Source organism: Ursus arctos, unplaced genomic scaffold (assembly GCF_023065955.2).
Source record: "Ursus arctos isolate Adak ecotype North America unplaced genomic scaffold, UrsArc2.0 scaffold_23, whole genome shotgun sequence".
In the NCBI taxonomy this organism is placed as follows: Eukaryota; Metazoa; Chordata; class Mammalia; order Carnivora; family Ursidae; genus Ursus; species Ursus arctos.
In genome coordinates this window covers 7,302,936-7,325,106 of record NW_026622908.1, presented here as the reverse complement: position 1 = coordinate 7,325,106, position 22,171 = coordinate 7,302,936, and the positions used below count along the sequence as shown (strand labels likewise).

Here is a 22,171-nt window from a genome sequence, read left to right as displayed (position 1 = left end):
GTGTTAATGTGCCGACTGAGTGGGCTAGAGATTTTTATTTTATCTGCAGTAACGAAATTTGATCTAGTAACTTCATTCTTGCGTGAAAGATGCCAAGCCTCCTTGGTAGTCTTTTCTCCAGAAAGTGTTCTCCAGCTTTTCTACAGGGCCTCATTTCCAGTGATTGGGTCATTTGAGCTCCTCCTTTTCAGCCTCTTTTCCTGATTCTCCGTGATTTTCTTGAATTGGGAGCGTGCGGTTTGCCTTTGTGGCTTAAGGGGCCACACATAGGGGCCCTCCTAAAGAGATAATCTTGGCAAGAGGGACTTCCAGGCTGGGGCTGGGGCTAGGCGCGGGACCATGTTCTCCTCAGAGCGGGCTGTCCAGGAAGCCGCTGACAGACGCCTCCGCAGCTCTCTGGGAAGAGGAGAGAAAAGCATTCCGGAGCTGTGACGCTGGCAGCTGACTGACAGCAGGCTGTGTACGCTGATCCCTAGGCTCTGTCAAGCATTTGATGTTGAGGTGGGGCCTCGTTGAGAGAGACTATGTGCTCTGGAAGTTCAGAAGCCTGCTGCTGTGCTCAGAAGCCAGCTGTAAGGCACCCCAGATCTCCTACATTCCTTCACCTGAAGGGAACCCTTTCCTGGCCTGACTCTCCTGGCATCCTTGTGACGTTAGCTTGTTCCTTCCATTGGAGTCTGAGCAGCCCCCCGTTTTCTCCTTGGATTGTTTGGAAAGAACTGTAAGTTGGAATTGCCTGGAATGTCATGAGTGGTGTTTGGAGGATGCCACTTAAAAAGATATCTTGCTGAAGGTAAGAATTACCTCCCTGACCTTTGACTGCTTCAGGGGTTCATTTGGTAGAAGCAGGGCAAGACTCTCCCAGGCATATGCCTATTATGGGCCTGGGGGTAGGCTGTCTCCTACTGCTAGGAGACGAGAGGCTGACTCCTGCTCCTCCCGCAGTTACAAGTTGGTAAAAATTTGCAGTGAGAGATGAATAGCACAGGAGGGGGGTGGGGTTCACTACAACTCTGAGCCCGGAGGAGTCTGTCCTGCTGTTCATCTGCACAGCCCGGATGGTGCGGCTGATAGAACCAGCACCTTGTCTCTCCAGCCTGGCAGTCTTGGGCTAGCTTTGCCTGTTGCATTTGGTTGCCATGGCAGCAGAAAAATGAGGAAAAATGGAAACATCTGGCAAGCAGTTGCAGGAACTTGACTGTGCAGTTCTCCTTCCTGGTCCAGGAGACGGCATTTGTGACGGTCACAGGTAGGGGGAGAGGTGGTGCTGGTGTCCGCAGCATTCAAACCCCTGGGTGTTGACTTGGCTTTGGCGTTGATGTCTCCAAGGGCACCGGCACTGGGGGCGCGGTCGTTGCCACGGAGCACTCATGTCTGGGGCTCTGTCTGTGCGGGGTGAAGATGCTGCAGTGGAGACTGCCGTGTGTGGAAGGGAAGCTGCTGCTTGCAGGCATTTTGTTTCTTCCGGGGACTTCCCCTCTGGTCCTCTCTTACCTCCCTGGCCTGGGAAGCTCCCCCGCCCCCCGCCATCTGCATTAGAAAGGGCTGTTTTCTAGTGAGGGGAGTGGCTGCCTGGTAAGCCAGGGGGAGCTGAGAGGCTAGAAGAGGGCTTGCCGATGGCTGGAGTTAGCATTGTAGCATGTCTGAAATAGCACAGCAGAGATGGGACGAACAGTAGAGGTCAAGGTCTGGTTCTTCTCCAGCACAGACTGAGGCACAGGGAGTGGACAGCGGACAGCGGAAGAGACTGGTCCAAGGTCATAGAACCGAGCAGGACTCAGGCCGAGTTAGAGCAGTGCTTGGGTTTGGGGGCGGAGAGGGGAGCACATGGGGCTCACCGGGCTGTTTTCATGCCAGGTGAGGGCTGCTCTTTGGGCTGGTTTCCAGCTCCTGAGGTGGGTGGGGTGGGGTGAGGAACTAGAGCCTGTGTTCCCCGAGAGGATTTGGGTTCGGGGGGAGGGGAAGGAACACAGGAAGCCATAGTCAAGTAACAAGGCCTCACTTGCTGAATGAAAACCCGTGTCAGACAGCCTCCCCCCGGGTGTTGGGAGTATACAGTGAGCGTTGGCAGTCTGTCTGTGTATCTCTTTCTCTGAGAAGAGGGGGTGTGGAGGTGTCTGCCTGCTTGGGACAAGAACTTTCTTTTATTCCTGCTTTTCACTGTGCATTGCTTTTCCCAAACCCCTTAGGTGGTGGGTGTGAGCACTTTAAAAAATTTGCTGGTGGTTAGTGAGTGTGCTTTTTCTCATGCACCCTCTTCTCATAGCGTTAATTCTGGCTGAGCTCTCTGTGTAGAATCCTTGAGGACAGAGCATGAATTTGGGGGCCTATTTTTCCAGGAATTGATGGGATACAAGCGACATCTCATGATGGCTTCTCAAGGGGGGATTCCCAATTCCCCATAGCTTTCCAACCTCCTGGGCAACGAACAGGAGTCCAGTCCCCCAGCCACAGGTTTATTATACTTTAAAGGACCCCCACCTAGATAAGGTGCTTATAGGGGTGTCTCTAGGAAATGATTTGTTTAGAAGTTAATTGTTTGGCACCTTGAACTTTCTGGAGAGAAGTGCCTTGGAAATAAAAATAGAGTGTACCCGAGATTTAAATTCTGGGGTCCCCACTGGTAAGAGCCACAATGATGCTTTTCATTTAGCGCAATGCGTCATGGTTTTCAGAAGATCATTAGAATCCACACAACCACCTTGTGAGGTGAGAGTAGTTTTCACCATTTTGCAAAAATGGAAACTGAGGCCCAAAGGAACGATGTGACTTGTGGAGGAGGGACTAAGCTGCAGAGTTTTGTTGAGACCCAGTTATTCCAGGCTCCTGGTCTTCCCACCACCCCAGGATCCTCTTGGTTTGGGGTTGGGGCTTGGGGCTGGGAAGAGCAGCAACAGCCTGCTTCTGTGACACCTTGGGACTTGCCATGGGGTGGTGTCTCTGTGGGAAAGCCCAGGGTTTGGAGTCTAGCTTCTGTCTCAGACAAGCCATTCATCTCACTTAGCCTCAGTTTTCTCATCTACAAAATGGATATGGTAAAGCTGGCTCTTCAGGATTAAGTGACATAATGCAGGCTAGGTGCCTGGCATGCAGCAGGTGCTGGACAAGTCCAGCCCCGGCCCTCTGCTTGCTTGACCTTGTGCACCGACCCTGAGGGTTGCTGATTCTTGGCTTGGTGACCTACCTATTAAGACAGTGATAGGGTAGGGAAGGGTGTTGCTGTGATCCCACTTGAGCTTGCTCCTCTTCATGATGTTGACCGAGAGGCAGCTGGGGATCCCGTTAACCAAACACACCTAAATTCAAACCCAACAGAAGAAAATGACTTCTGAATTTATAACCTCCCTCTCACCACACGGTCATTGTTAATGTGCATTTCCTGGGTATGTAGGTAGAAGAAGCAGTTCCTTTTATAGAGAGGGAAATCGAGGCACAGAGAAAGTGATTTCCTGTCCAGGCTCACTTGACGCATCCTTCAGGAAGTTTAGGATGAAATCACTTTCCTACTGGGCTTCCCCAGACTGATTTTTGTCTAGTCCTAACTTCTTTTGTTCGTCTCAGCTGGGAGGCAGTTGAGTTAAAACTCCAGCTCACTGTTTTGAACTTCAGCCCACACCCCTCTAGCAAAATAATCAGCATTCATGTAGCCCAAGCCAAGGAAAGAGACGTCTTTGTTCAAATCATCCCACTGTTCTTTGGGAATCCAGAAACCTGGCAAACAGGCTTTTAAGTTAATAGATTTTATTTAATGACACCAAGAGTCTGCCTTCCCATAGCGTGTGCAGGTGTTTGGTCTCCTCTCCTGGGATCCGTGTGACTCATGTGCCTGAGGGCATGCTGTTAACTGAACCACCTTTCACAGCTGCTCAGCTCAGGGGCACAGGCTCTTCTCTGAGGGAGAGGACGGATCTTGAGTGAAACCCGTCAGGAGTATACCTCAGTCTGAGGAGTTGAGGACGAGTCAGTCTCTGCCCCACCAGGCTCTTAAGTGGGAACCCTCCTGTAAGATGAACCTTTCAGTATTGTCTTTCTTCATGAGGGTATCCACATAACACCATCGATAGTCCCATTGTTCAAAACAGTGGTAAACGACCTCCAGAACTTTCCATCCAAGCCAGCTTTTCAGTAAAGTGGGAAAATTGTTTTGGGGACTTTTTTGTTCTGTTTTGGGGTTTTTTTTTTAGGTGGGGGGATTGGTGGAGGGGCAGATGGAGAGAGAGAGAGAGAGAGAGAGAGGAGATTCTTAAGCAGGCTCCATGCCCAGTGCAGAACCTGACATAGGTCTTCATCTCAGGACCCTGACATCATGACCTGAGTCCAAATCAAGAGTCGGACGCTTAACTGACTAAGCCACCCAGGCACCCTGGGACTTTTTAAATATCTTTATTTTTGGGTACCAGATGGTGTCCCAAGCATGACCACCACCTGTTTTTTGTTGTTGTTGTTGTTTGTTTTTAACTATTTGTAATTCCAGATAACTAGCTATTTTCAAAGTCGTATTTACTCTTGGGATATCTAGGAGATCATTACCCTTATTGCGGAGATTCAGAGAAACATCCTCTGAAGGCAGACCTTGTCACTTGGCTGAGTGGATGGCTGTGTGCACCTTGTTCTTTCAAAGAGCCAGGTCAGGGACTGCCAGGTAGACGTTGAAACTGTTGCTTGAGTCGGGAGCTGTCCCTGCCCATGGGGAGCCCTGATGAAGACATTCACTGTTTATGGAGACAACACGGTCTCTTCTCTGGGACAGATATAGTTTTGGCTTTAGTCATATCACCTGATAAGCCAGCATTCTCTGGGTGTGGCTGAGCAGAGGTCTCTGTAGAATGAAGATGGAATTGTCTTCATGTTTTTCTTTCTCCTCCTCTTGTACTCTGCCACCCCCTCAACCGCTGTGTTCCACTGTCCCTCACTGATGTTCAGTGTTGGGACCACAACCAGTCCTTCTCCAGCTGAAATCTTTTCAGAGTTGGCTCCTTAGGTGGTGGTTGTACCTTCTTTCCTCACCCATCTAAGGCTGTAGGACAGTACTGTTGTCGGGAGGAGCTCCCTGGCTGGCCACCATCCCCAAATGGGATGGGGACATGGGGCTAGAAACCAGGAGCTTAAGATTGTAAGGTACAGAAATGGTGCAAGTGGCCATCTATCCTGAATCTTCTGGGCCAGTCACACATCCATCCAAATAGCCTTTTCTTTGTCCCACAGTGGAGAAACAGTATATCCAGTTGATGGAATGTGATGTGGTCATTTAAAATGATGTGGATGTGGGGTGCCTGGCTGGCTCAGTTGGTGGAGCATGTGACTTTTGATCTCAGGGTTGTGAGTTCTAGCCCCATGTTGGGTCTAGAGCTTACTTAAAAAGAAATAAAAATAAAGAAAGAAATGAAACGATGTGGATATGTTTAAAATAATGGAGAAAATGTTTAACTTACAATAAGCTTTAAAAAATTAAAATGCAAAATCATAAACATAGTATATAACAATTACATAAAAATGAAAAAGCACTCTTCCCCTGCCCCCCCCCCCCCGCCAAACCAGACATATAAAAAAGAGTGGAAGTATATATACCAAGTGTTAAAAGTGGCTTTCCTTTGGGTAGAAAGACTACGATAATTTTTTTCTTTCCTTTTAGCTTTTTAAAAAATATTTCCCAAATATTCTATAATAATTCTCTGTGTCTTAAATGGGAGCAAATTAAATTTGATAAATCCCAAACAAATCTATTTTATCATCAGATTTTGTGTCCTGAATTTTGGCGTACAGCTACAGCCGCCATAACTGAGAACTCATCTTTGTTTCAACCTCTGGAACTCCGAACGTCAGGCAAGGCTAGGTTCCAGACAGACGTTTTGGGCATAGTTCTAACTGGAGGCAGGGGCTGGACAAGGCAGCCTCTCAGGGCCCTTCTCACCCCCCGCTGGCTGGCGGTGATCTCTGTGCTGCATGCTGCTGCCAGCAGTGAGCGGGCTGAGCGCACTGACATTCTCTGAGTGGGGAACAGTAACAAAAGTCTGGCTGGGATGGAGGCCGGGGGCGGGGAATCTGAAGTGAGTGCCTGAGCTGATAAGGAGCCAGTGATCTTTCTGCCTGGTGGGACTTGCACTTCCAGCTGCCAAGCATCCGGTAGAGCTCAGCCCCTCGGAAAGCCGGTCCCGCGGCAGTGGGCCTGCTGCTGGCACAGCTCAGAGAGCGCGGTGGTCACGGCTACTTCTGCGAAGAAGTAATGGTGCAGGGTGTCGGGGCTGTGTTTTGGGGCGCAGGAAGGATCACTTATCCTTGGAGCAGTAGTGGTTTTGAAGGAAGCAGCATATCTCCAAGGGGGAAACTAGGATCTTCCGTCGTGGCACCTCTGTAAAAGTGAGCCTGGCGAATGGACACCCAGAGTGCTGCTTCCTCGCCGAGTCTTGTCTGGATCCCCCGTCTCTGCAGGCTCCTGCCCCAGGCCTCCAAGTCCGATTTCCTGCACTCCTCAGGCAGGGAGCCTCAGTGTACTGCAGCTGCCTGGATCGTGTTGCCCGTCAGAGAACCCAGCCACAGGACAAGGACACTTAGACTTTGAGGAAGCCTTACTGATCCTGCAGTTAGTAGAGTCTGGGAATCAGGCATCAGGCTGTTCGAGGATAGGCATTGAATTTGCTGGAGGCACTCGCTGCCACCCGGGCTTGGGAAGACTGGCGAATGCTGGGGCTGTGCGGAAGCAGGTGAGAGGGGTTCTCTGTAGTGTCTCTTTAGTGTCATACTGAGATGTTCCCAGAGTTTTGGCTCTCCCAGGGCAGGCAGACCCTCTTGATGGGAAACATGGTGTCTCTAGCTGCTGTTGGGGACACAGAGAGGGGATCTTCATTGGGGGCCCAGGCATGTTTCATTGCTTCCTGCTCCCAGGCATGGCACAAGGGGTTAATATCTCTGATGGTTCTATTTTGGGGCAAAGGAGTGTTCCTAGAATAGGACTCTTTGTTGAGTAATCTATTTTGGGAGGCAAGCCCCACTGGCGTTTATGTAAGCGATTCTGTGTGTGTATCTGGGGGTGTGGATGTGTGCGCAAGTGATTTCTTATTACTAATTATAAACAGCTTCTTTTGGGAGCCAGAGAAATGGAGGGGTGTGTGTGTGTGCGTGTGTAAGGAGTATGGGTTGCTCTCTGTGAAGAGTGGTACAACTGTGCGTGCCCATCTGAGTGGGCAGTTGCCACAGACACCTGAGTAAGAGAGTAAACGTGGGGACCTTAGGACAGCAGGCAGGAATGACGGCCTTGGCCCCTTTGTGGGGTGTCAGCTGCAAAGGTGTGCCCATCTACTATCGTCTTGATTCCCTGAAGCACCTGGACATTGCAGTCCTCTGGCTACAGTCTGAGTCAGGTGGTCTCCGAAAGATCAATCATGGCACATCAACCAGTTCTAGTCTGGAATGAATCTCAGCTTCCACTTTTTTTTTTTTTTTTAAGATTTTTATTTATTTGACAGAGAGAGAGATAGCCAGCGAGAGAGGGAACACAAGCAGGGGGAGTGGGAGAGGAAGAAGCAGGCTCCCAGTGGAGGAGCCCGATGTAGGGCTCGATCCCAGAACGCTGGGATCATGCCCTGAGCCGAAGGCAGACGCTCAACGACTGAGCCACCCAGGCGCCCCTCAACTTCCACTTCTACTGCAGTGTGGTACTTACTGGACTCTCCTGTGTCTTCCCACAGGCCACAGCCACATATGTCGAAGCAAGAGAGAAACCAAAGACCGTCCAGCATGGTCAGTGAGACGTCCACAGCTGGAACCACGTCCACTGTGGAGGCCAAACCTGGCCCCAAGGTGAGCTCCTGGCCACTTACTCCTTCCTTCCACCCTTTAAGATTTTGCAGATGCCCATCGACCCCCACCATAGTTTTGTGAGGGAGGCGTGTAGGAAGTATCTTCCCCAAATGACATATCAGGAAATTGAGACCAACTGGGGTAGTGTCACTTGTCCAAGAAAACAGGTGATTGCTGACAGAACCAGGACTGACAACTAAGTCCTTAGATGCCATCATCATTTTCCTGGCTTTTCTTGGGAGGGCCACACCTCTGTTCACAGGTGTGTTACGAGACTGCCTGATGAGATTTGTGAGGAAAGGTGAGATGTGGGACCATTGACTGAGGAGCAGGGAACAGAACCAGCATTGCAGAGAAGGGGCGCAGAGGACCGAACCCAGATAGGACGGTAAATATCTGGAAATTGGCAAAATTTGTGACCAAAAAGTAGCTTTGCTCCAGAAGGACTAGGACATATGAGGACCAACAGCTGCTGGAGAAAGTTGATGGAAAAATCCCTTTTTTTCCTCTGTGACCCAGATGGGAAGCTTGCTAGGTCTTGGATTCACCTTTGCATTAAAATGCTGTGGCCATGTGGCCGCCGGTTCTGGTCTCCTTGCTATTCTTTTGATCAACAGGCACTGCCACTTAGAGTAAGGCAGGGGAGCCTACAGCTCTCCTATCATGCAGGTGCATGATAGTCATGCAGGTGACTTCCCAAGTCCCCTAAATGGTGCTAGAATTCGAGTCTGCTTTTTCCTAGATCATGAAGTCCAGCAATAAAGTCCACAGCTTTGGGAAGAGGGACCAGGCCATTCGGAGGAACCCCAATGTTCCAGTGGTGGTGAGGGGGTGGCTGCACAAGCAGGTGAGGACACTGGGAGGGGAGGGTGGGAGAGGGGGATGGCTCTTGCTGATCTCCTTCCTTACCCTGGCCCCTGGGAGCTGGGGACAGACTCATAATAAGCTCTCTGCTCCTGAGTTTGTCTGAGGCAGGTGTGCTGTCCATTTTTATGAGTGGACCATCTGCTCAATGGCTACAGCTTCCCTCCCCAAACCCACTTGACCCTTTGGGCCCCCAGTGCTATTGGCTGCCCTGGGACCCAGGCACTGGTGTGTGGGTGATTCAGCATGAATCCAGCCTTACCACCAATCCCCGGCCAGCACTTGTCCTCTTGATGTTAAAGAGCCTTTGTTATCATTTGGTTGAAAAATCCCATCTTTTCCTCTCCTCTGGTCTAGCACACATGTCTGGCTCCCCGCAGATTCCTAATCAGCCAAACTCAGCCCATTGCTTCCTCACCCCTTACCTCTCTTTTTTACCCAACCTACTTTTTCTGGGTCTTGGTGATGGTACCACCATTCTCCTAGGCAACCTGCTTAGAAACAGCTCTTCTTTCTCCCACATCCCTTCCCTTCGGAAGCCCTGTCAGCTCCCCTGAGGCTGTCCTGTATCTCTAAACTCACCACCAATTGTTCTGTCTCTTGTCCTCTGGCCACAAATAGGCTGTGAGCTCCCAGGGTCAGAGAGCATGTCCCTTTTGTCTCCTTCCTTTTCTCCTTGCCATCCATCCATCTGTTCGTCCATCTGTCTGTCCATTATTTACCAAGTGCCTGCCGGGATTTTTTCTTTTTCCCCAAAGATTTATTTACTTTAGAGAGAGAGAGAGGAGAGAGAGAAAGAGTATGCAGGGGGGACGGGCGGGGGGGGGGGGAAGAGAATGTTAAGCAGACTCTGCACTGAACGCAGAGCCCAACATGGGGCTTGATCCCACAGCCTTGAGATCACGACCTGAGCTGAAACCAAGAGTCAGACTCTTAACCGACTGAACCACCCAGGCACCCCCGCCTGCCAGATTCTAAGTGCTTCCACAGCAAGTATAAAGAGGTGAATAACATGTGGTTCCTGCCGTTGAGGAACTCAGTCTACTGGGGAAACAGACATATCTCTCACATGTCCTATCGTGGCCCTCACAGTCTTTCACATATCATAGCATCAAAAAACCCCACAAACTCCAAGAGCTATGATGTTAATTTTTACCAAACGCTCTGTGGGAAGACAGAGGAAGGCATTGCATTGCGCACCACACAGAATCCCTAGAAGACCCCTTGAAATCTCTCTCCCATCAGATTCCCCAGCACAGCTTCTGTAGCTCTCCAGCCTTCTCTGTCAGACAGCGGGTTGGCACCTCTCTCAGTGATACCCTCTTCCCTCACAGCTTTGTCTCTTTCCTTGCCTCTCTGCCCATCTCTTTTACCTGAATAACCTTCTGACTTTCCCATTTGCATCCCCATCCCCATTAAACAGAAGTATGCTGCTTTGATATGTGGAGGGAGAGGGAAGGGGCTGTAAGTAGTTCTTCTCCCCAGCCCCCACTGCCCAGCCCAGCAACTGTAAGAGGCCTATGTGGAGTGCTGTGGACACACAGCACAGAGAATGTAGCTGTGCTTGGGGGATTCCTAAAAGGCTTCCCAGAGGAAGTGACATTTGTACTAGGTGTGGAAGGATGGAGAGGAGTTTTCCAAACAAAGCAATATGCCAAGATCTTAGAGATCGTCTCGTCAGAGCAGAGGGTAACACCAAGAAATGCATGAACTCAGCGAGTTAAATTGGTTTTTAGCACTTTAGTAAGTGGAGAATGGACAAACTTGATGTTGTGCTTAGGGTTAGAGACTGACATACTGTTATTTTTTAAAATTTAAACTTGTCAAAAACTTTTGCAGAAGGAAAACAGTTTTAACAGCTAAAAGCAGCTCTGGAGTTTTCCTAGGTTTGGGAGAAAAATGATCCTACAGCACGCCTATTTTCCTACCCTAGCCTTGTTTTTTTAGAATTTTCACAATCATCTAAAATGTTTCTAACAAATGTATTGATTTATATTTTAGGTGCGTAAAGACAAATTCATGTTATGAGGCAGTTTGATAGCAAGACAATCCAAGTCTCTTTACACTGAATGGAAGGAAAATCCATGGCAAAATTAGCCCCTTATGATAGAGAACTGGACTTAGTCAAATGAGAATGTTGTTTCATCGATTAATTAGCTAACTTAAATCCTTGTTTCATGCTATGTAAATCAATTTTCTCTTCAGCATAAGTGAAGGTATTTTACAGAATAGCACCTAAATAAATAAATAAATAAATAGCATCCTTTTTGTTAAAAACTGATTTCTTTCTTAATGGAAGAATTATTTTTTGATTTCACATCTTCCTTTCTGAAAGAAGGATACTTAACATTAATCTGTTTCCAGGATACACGTAACACTTCCTGGGGACAAACCATCGTTGAATCTAAATTTTAATGTCCTATTAAAAAATGGCCATGCAATAAAAATTCATTAATTCATTAATTTATTGAAAGAACGAGTGGATATGGGTAAGTTTTGGTTCTAGCATCACGCCGTGCATGATTGGAAAGGGGGAAGAGTGTGCTCAGATATTGTCTGATTAGTTTTCTTTGCTTTGCAGGACAGTTCTGGGATGAGACTGTGGAAAAGGAGGTGGTTTGTGCTTGCTGATTATTGCTTGTTTTACTATAAAGGTGAGCTGAGGCTCAGGCCACCAAGGGCTCTTTGTGTTGGAGGGGGTGGTGAGGTGATACAGAGGCTTATGTTCTCAAATGCAGTGATTGCCAAAGTGTTCACTTTTACATGTGTGGGTGGTTGGTGACTTTTATTTTTACCAATCCTTGCACTCGGAGTGACATTTGTTGAGTTAAAATAAATAGAATCCAGTTTATCTGCTACTTAGACTCTCCCAGGTCTGGAGTTGTCTGAGCTTCTACCCCATTTGGGACACAGGCATACCTTTGACACAATCGGGAGAGGTGGGAAGAACAGATAAGTCATTGTATTTGTAACTTGCTGTCTGGATCCATCCCCTATAATACTGGATGGACAGCTGGTGAATTGAGTTGGCCACATGTACATTTACGGAGCACCAGTACATAGAGTTAGGGGCTGTGCAATAGTGAGAAGAGAGAGTCTACTTGTATAAGACAAGACTAGGCTGTGTTAGGTGCTTTAGAAGGCGTTTAACGTACTTAAGCAATTCAGGGGAGCAAGAAATTAATTCCATATTGGAGAATAAACGGCATTTGAGTTGGGCTTTTAAAGATACGTGGAGCTTTGCCTGTGTATGAAGGGCAGATGGGCATTTCAAGCAGAGGAAGCAACTTGAATAAAGTTCTAGAAGCAGAAGAAAGTGGAATGACAGACCTGTGAGGCGAGAGTGAGGTCAGCATGAGGGACATAGTAGGAAAGAAGGCTCAGGAGGTGGGTAAGGGCCAAAATGCAGGAGGGCTGTGCCACCAGGTGGAGTAAGATGGACTGCGTTTTGCATTCAGTGGGCAGTCAGCAAGTGCCTTTGAGTAGGGGAGTGACAGGACCAACGCTGTCATTAGGAAGTTACCTCTGTAATGAAGATGGTTTGGAGGAGGAAGAGAATAGACGTAGAAGGTAGGATATTTTGCACACGCTCTAACTTTGCTTATGAGGTTTGCTCTTCCCAGAATGCCCTTCCCCATCCTTTAAAACACTAGATACCACCTTCTGAAGGCTTCTCCACCTCCCCAGACTGTCACTTCTGCCTCTGTGCTCCCACAACACTTGGGGTACTGCCATATTTCAGGAGTTCACAGGTTGCGCTGAGCATGTTTCCATGCCTGTCTCTGCCCGGCTCGCCTGTGTCATTCCTGCATTAGCACAGAGGTCCCCAGGGAGCACCTGAATGGACGATCAGTGACTGCAGTACTCCTAGGGAGCTATAAGGAGCCCTGAACGGGGGCAGTGGGATGGACCAACCCAGGGAAGGTGCCGCAGAAGGCTATTCTGATGTGTGTTTTCCATTCAAAGACAGCCGAGAAGAAGCGGTCCTTGGGAGCATCCCTCTACCCAGCTACGTGATCTCACCTGTGGCCCCTGAGGACCGCATAAGTCGCAAGTATTCCTTTAAGGTACTGCCCCCTCCCCTCCAGAGCGCAGTTCCACCCTAAGAAACTTTGTGTTCCCAAAAATCGCTTCATAAAGGCAGTTGTTTTTTGTGGGGAGTGGGGAGAAGTTAAGAAGCTAGAGCATTTCGGGTGCATGTTAACAACATTGTAAATTCTTTAAATAAGAATAATACCACATCAAAAGTACTTTCATTTGTATCTGAGCTTCTGAGTCCCCCAGCTTTGCGTAAGTATTCAGACCCCTCTTATCGCTACTGTCCTGTGATTACTCGTCCCCCTCATGCCTTCTTATCACTATAATCAGCCAGTCTAACTAGTGTCCAGCCACTACTGCAAGTGATGGTTCCTCACCATGGATTTACAGCAATTCTATTATGAAAACTTACATTGAGGGTTAGAAGCTCATGTTGAAGAGATTTTCAAGTTTATCTGCTTTATCTTGTCAGAAAGCAAATGGAATCATATTTGATTTGTTTTCTGGATCACTAAAGATTCCCAGGGAACTCCCTTCAATAGTAAAATCCCTTTTCTACTTTCTGCTTGGTCACATGTCAAGTGAGTGTGGCCATGAGAATTGATGGCAGTCCTTTGATGCCTGCTGGCATCTTCAGAGCTGGGCATGGAGGCTCCAGGAAGGTGCTGGTCAGGCCGAAACTTGGGGAATCCTGAGGCCATCTCATTTGGTGACCTCCACACATTCCTTCACTGCTGCTGTTTCTTGGGTCCCTAGGGATGGTGAGGATAGGGTGGGTTGAATTTCTACTTTACTGGAAGTTGAGTGGAAGTCTCAGCACTGGAGCAAGTGGCCTTTGGTGCCAGTAGCTGCGGGGAAACGCCCTCTCTCACTGCTCAGGATACAAGGCAATGACATGCATTTCAAGTGGGGTAGGGGCTCCTGCCCCCACTACTCATGTAGCTTACCTAGTCCCATGTTGGGGGTGTAAGGTGAGTACTGGACATTAGGTACTAAAGCAGAGATTGAACAGAAGTCAAGTTTGCCAACCATAGATAAAGGATCATGGAAAAGCACAAGATAAGACGCCAGCGTTCTCTGTAAGGGTTAAAGAGAGCGTTGGTATATGGTATCCATGGTGTCTGCATCAGCGTCTTGATCTGGAGTCCATTGTGGGGGTGGTGGTTTCTACCTTTCTTTCCTGGGCTGATGCTTTAGCTTTGTTCATTGCCAGGTTTGAGCCGTCCCTCTCTTTCCCTTGGCTGTCACTATCCCCGATGACTGCAGTGTTGCTATAGGTTGAAGATTCTGGGATCCTTCCCTATTTCTTGTTGCATAACATAGTATTGCCTTATATTTGTAAAACCTTTTATGATCAGAGAAGTACTTCTATCCAGGTAAGCTCCTTTAAGGTCGTGGAGAGCCAATGTTGTAAGGTCAGTGTTATTAGCTTTATTTTATAGATTAAGAACACAAGGGTTAGGGTACTTAAGAAACTTGCTCAAAGTCATAAAGCTGGAAGATGATGGTGGACAGAACTTGAATGTGAACTCTGTCCTCTTACAATTGCATTACAGGGAGGGAGGACAGTTTCTTTCTCTTCCTCTCTACTTTTCTTATTTTGGTCACCTTCTGCACACACATTGCAGGAGGTGGGAAGTGATTCAAATTAATGTTCATTGTTATCATTTTAGGAATACTCTTCTATTTAATCATTCAGAAGCCTCTCCTGCTGATTAATGGCTCTGAAAACATTGTGTTCAGTGGGTTCCAGACTGGTCTTTTGCAGCCTTAAAGTCTTCCTCAGAAAACCTTCCTTTCTAGGGTTCAGTGTTGCTACTGGGCAAACAGTTGGGATAATGTTGTATGTAATTTTTGGGGATAGCATTTGAAATATGGTCAAAGTAGCTGATTGTAACTATATATATTTCATCTTAACACTTCACTGGGAGGTGTGAAAACAGATTTAGAAAAACATCTTTTATGTGTCGTAGATTCTTTTCTCTTTGAAAAAAATTTTTCTTAGAAGGACTTCGCCAAGAGTGTTCCTTAGCTAAATTTTTGGTCTGAGAGACAGAAGGCATGCATGTGTTTGGGGATCCCTGTGGGGGGATCCGCAGGGTCTGGGAACAGACGGAAGCTGCTACAGGCAGGTCTAGTGGTGTTCAGCTGGTCTTCCACAGAGGGCTGTGGAAGTGTGAAGGACTTCCCTTTCCCTTGGGCTGCAGCGTTGTTCTTTTAAGGGCCAGGAAGTGGGACCCTGGGGCAGTTCAGGATCTGTGTTCTTGGGCACACTGAGGAATGCACAGTGTTTAGTGTCTTGAGCTTTATGCCTGCTTCTGATGTCAGCTCTTCATTATTTCCAGAGCTGAAATTCTCTGACCGTTGCTAGGGCACCTTGCCTGAGTTTGTTGAGAGTATCTGTGATGGTAGATAGGCACAGCCTGAAAGGTTATATGGTCCTTTCCTTGTCTTTCTTTTTCGACTGTGCTCGCAGCCTGGCAGCCGCTATGCGTTACCAGCTGGTGCAGGATGGACCCTGAGACGCAGGCGGCTCTGTGGGAGGGCCAAGTGGGGCCCTTGGTGGCATCTAGGAGACGTTCTGCAAGGCCCTGACCAGCAGGCTTTTTGCGCTCTGCTGGCTCATCTGGGTGCCTCCCCAAAGAGCTCCTTGAATGCACAGCAAACTCTTGGCCCACGGATCAGCTCTGAGCAAGCTTGCCCCTCAGATCCAGGATCTGGAGCAAAAAGCATCTCCATGTAGCAAACGGTTCAAGGATCCTCAGTGGGGAAAAAGCCTTTATTGGGCTCCTTTGAGCTGCTCTTCCTCTCTTAAGACCAAGGGTTCCTGACCTGAGCTCTACAGCTTCCCAAGTGTCAGTGGATAAATCACATCTTTCCTTTTTTAACCTATAATGTTTCCTTTGATTACGAAGGCAGGGAAAAACAGGTGTCTGTAGCACCTGTGCCTTGGTCACCAGTAGAAACCAGAAAGCTCTTCATACCACATTGTGACTGTTGTACATACCTTGAAATAGCATTATGCTCATCACCACTTTGAAATTACAGTAATTATTACTACATTGCTTATGTGATGATTTATTAAAGAAGCATACATATCATTATACCACATTTAAGAAAATTTTGGTAATTGTATTTCAGTATAACAAATTTCCTTTGTTTTACTTGCATATGTAGAAACATTCTGAGAAGAGTTCTTAGGATTTAGGAAACTGTCCAGAGGGTTCATGCCCCCCCCCCCAAAGAGGAAGACCCCTGCTTTAGCTTCTGGTTGGAGGCCAGACGAGACACGTGGTTTTTCACTTATTTATATTCAGCCAACTTTCATTGTGCTCCATTGTTCTTCTTGGTGGGATGCAGATTCTGGGGATACCACAATGAGAAGGGTAAGGTCCTTGCCTTCATGGGGCTTATATTCTAGAGTCTCCATTAGCATGGCGGTCATTAGGGGGTAAGAAGAGAACAGGGAAGAGCTGCCCTTTTCCTCTCCCATTTCAGTTTTGTCCTCCATCTACTCTTCTCCACCGCCCTGTCACTATTCTGTCTTGGCTGTTGTCATCCCTCCTGTTGGTAACTAGCTTTCTGCCAGAACAGTGCCTAGCACATGGTGAGTGCTCTGTAGGTGATGTTACTCCTGCTTCAGCCCTCAGACTGCAGCCTCCGATCATTCCTCCACACTGTTCCTGAATTGCACGTCTGTTCAGACTGTGCTCCCACCATAAACCCATCAGTGGCTCCCCATTGCCTGCAGGAAAAAGCCTGGTCTTGGCTTACCAGCCCCACCTTATCTATCCATTTTTAGCCACTCCCATCTTAGACTTTCCCTCCACCCATGTACAGTTGCCTGGGGCCCCAGGGCGTTTCTTGCCCACAGGCCTTTTCCTGAGCTTCAGCCACAGCCCAGAATGTTCTTTCCCCAACTCTTACTGGTCCTTCAGGTCTCTGCTTGGGGGTCACCTCCTTCAGGAAGCCTTCCTTGAGCCCTTTGGATAGGTTAGGTGCCTTTCTTCTATACGTCCGCAGCTCTTACATCACTGCACTGCAAGTGTTTGATTTACCTGTCCAGAGCTTTCACCAGGAAAATTAGCCCATCAGCTAGTTCTACCTGGGTAGATGGGGCTAGTCCCATTCTGCAAACAGAGACCACATAGGGTAGTCATTTGTTAGAGGAGTCTTAGTGAAGTGACTCTACTTACACTTCCCAAGTTTAGGCTTTCTTGTAATTCATGTTTCGTTCTCTGTATATTAGCAATGGGGAGAGGGCAGAGAAGAATCTTCCAAAGTTTCTAGAAAGTTCATTCAATCAGCTTAGATTACTCAAGTGACTGGTCCTATAATAACCTCAACTAACATATCTTTTGAGCCTTAAAAATGGTGGTGCTATAAGTTCCATATATGCATTATCTCATTTAATGCTCACATAGCCTTAAATGGTAACCACCATCATCACCCACAGTCCCATTTTAAAGATGAGGAAACAGAGGCCTGGGGAGGTCAAGCAGCTTCTCCAAGGTTGCCCTGGGGTAAGAGGCAGGCTCACCACGCATATCAGGCTGACTCTAGGGCCTGAGTTCCTACTCAGTTCACTGTGCTGCTCACAGTCAGCCCACAGGTTGGGCATGAGGAGTTCCTTCTTAATGTCAGCAAACGGGCACCATAGTCTTTGTAAGTCATAAACCTGACAGTCTTATCCTTGACAATTGTCATTCTCAGCTGTCATGTCCAGTCCATTCCTAGGTCCTGCTGATATTACCTGCTACTTTTGTCCAGACTCAGGGCGATCCTCTTCTTCTCAGCCCTTACCACTGTCTCTCACCTGTATTCCTGTACCGGTCTCCTGCCCCTATCCTCTCATCTGCCCCAGCCCGGCTCTAACCTCTTCATACTGCAGCCAGAGTGGTTTTTCCAGACAAAAATCTGATCTCCCCACTCTGCCGCTCAAACCCTTTAATAACTTCTCCTTGCTCTTGTAAATGAGACAAAACCCTAACATGACCACAGGACCCTGGTGACCTGGCCCTGCCAACTCCAGTAGCTTCATTTCACTCTGCCCTCTCCTTTTCTCCTTACCAGGGACGCTGGCTTCATCTTTGAGCATATCATACTCTTGTCCACCTTGGGGTCCCACACATCCCTCTGTGCTACTCTTACTAAAATATCTGCTTCCTCTGTAGAGGGCAGCTTAAATATCACTTTTCTGGGACAGTGGATAACCCCTTTTGCATGCAAGGAAGGATATCAGGTTTGCTTTGGTCACTGTAGGGGCTCAGCTGCAGGCTAAGTTTGCCTATACTCTCTTGGAACTAACTGGATAGATTCAGGTATGTCAGTGTCAGTAGTAGGCCCGTATTTTATATGCATTTTGGACCTAGATGTTAGCGTGGGCCACAGAAACCAATGTTGACAGTTCATCTGAGAGGTTTCATCCATGACCATTAGTGATTCTAGAAGCATGTTGTTTCCCAGCTTCTAATTGGTTCTTTCCTTTTGTTTTCTCTGACTGGTCCTTGCATGAGGTCTGTCTTTCAATCTGGATCCAGATTATTGGACCAGTGATCTGTGTAATCATTACTAATTTCTGGGTAGTACCTGGGAACATTGTATAGAGAAGCTCGGACTCAGAGTCAGATAGACCTAGGAACAAATCCTGGTTCCAACCCTTCATTTATTCAACTAACATTTGTTGAGCACCAACTATGTGCCAGGCACTATTCCTGAGGATACTGTAGTGAACAAAATAGACAAAGTCCTTGTTCTCATGGAGTTTCTATTCTGGAGGGAAGAGACAGTTGATAAGCCAACTAGTGTGTAAAATAGATAATGCCAGGTAATGTTAACGGCTGTGAAGAATCTGTTCCTGGGTATGAAGATCGGGGAAAGTTACTTAACATCTCAGACCTTCACTTGTCACATTTGTAAAATAGAGATTCTGTCCCTGCCTTTCAGGGTTGTTGGTACTAAGATGAGATTAAAGTCATGGAAGTACCCAGGAGACACATAGTAGGCATTGATCAGCTCTACTGATCTTCCTTCTTGTATATCTTCCTATGTAGATTTGGTGAGATTTTTCATTACAGAGTTAAGACAGGCCCCTGCCTATCAGAACACAGAGGGAGGAACTGGCCTTGCCTCTTGTTTGCACCCATCCTGGTTGCTTTTCAGTGGTCATTTCTGGTACCTCTTCACGGGCTTTTTGCAAGGATTCATGTGAAAGCACCTTGAGGCTTCCTAGCACATAGTAGGTACACAAGGATTTTCAGTCAAATGTCAAACTTTGTAGTGCCTCTTTGGAGAGAGAGAAGAGCAGCAGCTTTGACGGGAACACATCACATTTCACCGCCACGCTGGGAGGCCCGGTGAATACCTGCGCCAAGCCACCTGCTGTTACTGCTGATTGTTGGCTCAATTCCCGTAATCACGTGCTTCAGAAGAACCCAAACAGGGATTCCGGAGAGTTTGCTTCTACAGAATGAGGGTTTTGAAAAAAAGTCTCTCACAGAAGCCTTGACTGTGTGCCCCTCCCTGAGCAGGAGTAGGAGAAATAGGGACAGGTACAGCTGCAGGGCTTTAGCGCGGGGACGGGACACAGCTGTCACTGGGCTGACTGCACTAGGAAGGGGGAATCCAGCTGTGATGTTTTCCAGGTGTCGGAACAGGCTGGGCGGTGCCTGGGCTTTTAATGTGGAAGAGGGGAGAACGTGGCCAGAGTGTCTTCTTGTTTTGGCTCCCAGAAGTAAAATGTACGCTGACCCCTCTGACCTGGGTTTCCGCCTCGTGTTCACAGGCTGTGCACACGGGGATGCGAGCACTCATCTATAATAGCTCCACGGGGGGCTCTCAGGCCGAGCAGTCAGGCATGAGGACCTACTACTTCAGTGCCGACACCCAGGAGGACATGAACGCATGGGTCCGGGCCATGAACCAGGCTGCACAGGTGCTGTCTCGATCATCGCTGAAGAGGTCAGTCCCAATGGAAGGTCCCTGTCAGAGTACTTCCCACATTAGGTTGGGGACCCAGATAAGAACACTTGGGTGCCCCAAATTCCACCTTGCATTCACTCATATTAAGCACTGCCCTTTCTTTGAGGTCCTATTTCTTGAGGTCCTGTTCTTGAGGTCCTATTCTCCCAGGGAGGAGAATGCATACACGGTAAGGTCCCTCAGAAGTTAACTGGTCCTCTCTTCACTGGGCAGAGAAATGCAAAGACCTGGAAGGGTACAGTGATTGCCTGGGATATGGATTCTTGGAACCTGGTGTGTGTGTTTCTCATTTATCCTTCTCTGATGGGGGGCAGGAGGGACAGCCTGGGGGCACCAGACTGGGGAAGAGGGAGAAACAGATGAGAAAGATCTTGCAAACTGAAAATGTGCCTTAGACTGCCCACCATGTTGCTGGAGCTAGCCAGGGAGCTATTGTCCAGCCACGCCTTCCTCAAGTGGGCAAACCAAGGGTACAATCAAGGATCTTGAAATTCCTGAGTTTGTTGGCTGTGGGTAATTTCCTGAGAGAAGGCACAGGAGGACGGTGACTGGAGTCAGAGGCTCAGAGAGGGTAGGGGAGCCCTGGAAAAGTCAGGGTGTGCCTTTAGCCAGTCCTCCTCTGACGTGGGCCTATTTTTCACTATCTGGACGCCTTGCTCTGCTTAGAGGTCTGTTTGACTGTGGTCTTTCAGTGAGGCCTCAAAACAAAAGGTTATTCTCCCATCAACCTAAAGGCAGGATTTTTCAGCAACTATAAATGGATTTCACATGGTGTGTTTTAGCTTGTCAACCTTTTCCAGCTTACGTGAATGTGACTTTTGGTATTAGTGGTACTTTCTTGCCTCATGCTAGCTTTCTTTTCTTTTTTTTTTTTTAAATAGACTCTCTCTTTTTTTTTTTAAAGGTTTTATTTATTTGAGAGAGAGAGAGACAGCCAGTGAGAGAGGGAACACAAGCAGGGCGAGTGGGAGAAGAAGAAGCAGGCTCCCAGTGGAGCAGGGAGCCTGATGTGGGGCTTGATCCCAGGACCCTGGGATCACACCCTGAGCTGAAGGCAGACGCTTAACGACTTCATGCTAGCTTTCTTGCAACAAATAGACCTTTGGTAGAGAGTGACGACCTTCAAGGGGCCAGCTGGGGGTCTGGCTCTCCCCCTTGGAGTTTCCATAATACTTCAGTCAGGCATTTCCCATGCTGTTTTTTCCCCCGCCTTCTATGTACTTCTCAGTGTCCTAGACTTCAGGGAGGGATTGTCTTTGTGTCTTCTGCACACCTGACAGGGTAAGGTGTCAAATGTCTGGTGAGTGAGTGACTGAAAGAATGAATGAATATGTTAGGACAAGACCATTGACAGTCCTGGAAGTTCCCACGTGGACCCTGAATCAGTAACTTCAGGTGTTCAGTCAAATCTGACTCTACCTCCTAGAATTGTTGTCCAGCCTGCATTTTTCTATTGTGCTCATGATGATGACGTGAAAGCCTCTGCCATTAGCCTATGGGCACTCAGTTCGTAGAGACGTCAGCATTTCCTTCATCATCCCAGGAGAAGGAAACTGGGTACATTTGGCACGTCTTGCTCCCAATGCATATGCTGGTCCCTAATGCTCACTGTTTCCTAGTCTTTGTTTTTCATCCTTACAAAATATATATATATGTGTGTGTGTGTGTGTGTGTGTGTGTGTGTGTATGTGTGTGTAGATAATATTTTTATATATTTAATTATACAATAAATGAAGACATTTTTATTACAAAAAATGCAAAAACCAAAGACAAAAATATCCTTAATCACCTTCCCAGGGTAATCTCTATTATCAGGTTGATGGGCATCCTTTTTAACTAAATTCATTTATATACATATTTGAGCTTATAGAAATACTTAAGTTTCTTTTGTGTTTTTTTATTTTTTATTTTTATTTTTTTAAGATTTATTTATTTATTTATTTGACATAGAGAGAGAGAGACAGCCAGCGAGAGAGGGAACACAAGCAGGGGGAGTGTAGAGGAAGAAGCAGGCTCTCAGTGGAGGAGCCTGATGCGGGGCTCGATCCCAGAACTCCGGGATCACGCCCTGAGCTGAAGGCAGACACTTAACCATTGAGCCACCCAGGCGCCCCTCTTTTGTGTTTTTTTAAAGCATGAGTGATAACATCTTGAAAATCCTTTTTTTAAAAAAATGTATTTTATTTATTTAGGGTGCCTGGGTGGCACAGATGGTGCCTGGTTAAGCATCTGCCTGGGATCAAGCCGCATGTCAGGCTCCTTGCTCAGTGGGGAGCCTGCTTCTCCCTCTCCCTCTGCCTGCTGCTCTGCCTGCTTGTGCGTGCATTCTCTCTCTCTCTTTCTCTCTCTCTGTCAAATAAATTAATAAAATCTTTTATTTATTTATTTGACAGAGAGAGAGAAAGAAAACATGAGCAGGGGGAGTGGCAGGCAGAGGGACAAGCAGGCTCCCCGCTGAGCAAGGAGCCCAATGCGGGGCTCAATCCCAGGA

General features: G+C 47.7%; 1 protein-coding gene across 4 annotated transcripts in view; it reads left to right on the top strand.

Annotated features, from left to right (window-relative positions):
* Positions 1-22,171, top strand: part of PLEKHA7 (pleckstrin homology domain containing A7) — a 206,990-nt gene that overhangs the window by 126,876 nt on the left and 57,943 nt on the right. For all 4 annotated transcript variants that reach the window (XM_048215161.2, XM_026487218.4, XM_057317202.1 and 1 more), the window contains exons 5-9: positions 7,686-7,797; positions 8,540-8,644; positions 11,243-11,315; positions 12,628-12,728; positions 19,484-19,659. In XM_048215161.2, coding sequence (XP_048071118.2) covers positions 7,686-7,797; positions 8,540-8,644; positions 11,243-11,315; positions 12,628-12,728; positions 19,484-19,659 — 567 coding nt within the window. The remainder of the gene's footprint in view (positions 1-7,685; positions 7,798-8,539; positions 8,645-11,242; positions 11,316-12,627; positions 12,729-19,483; positions 19,660-22,171) is intronic.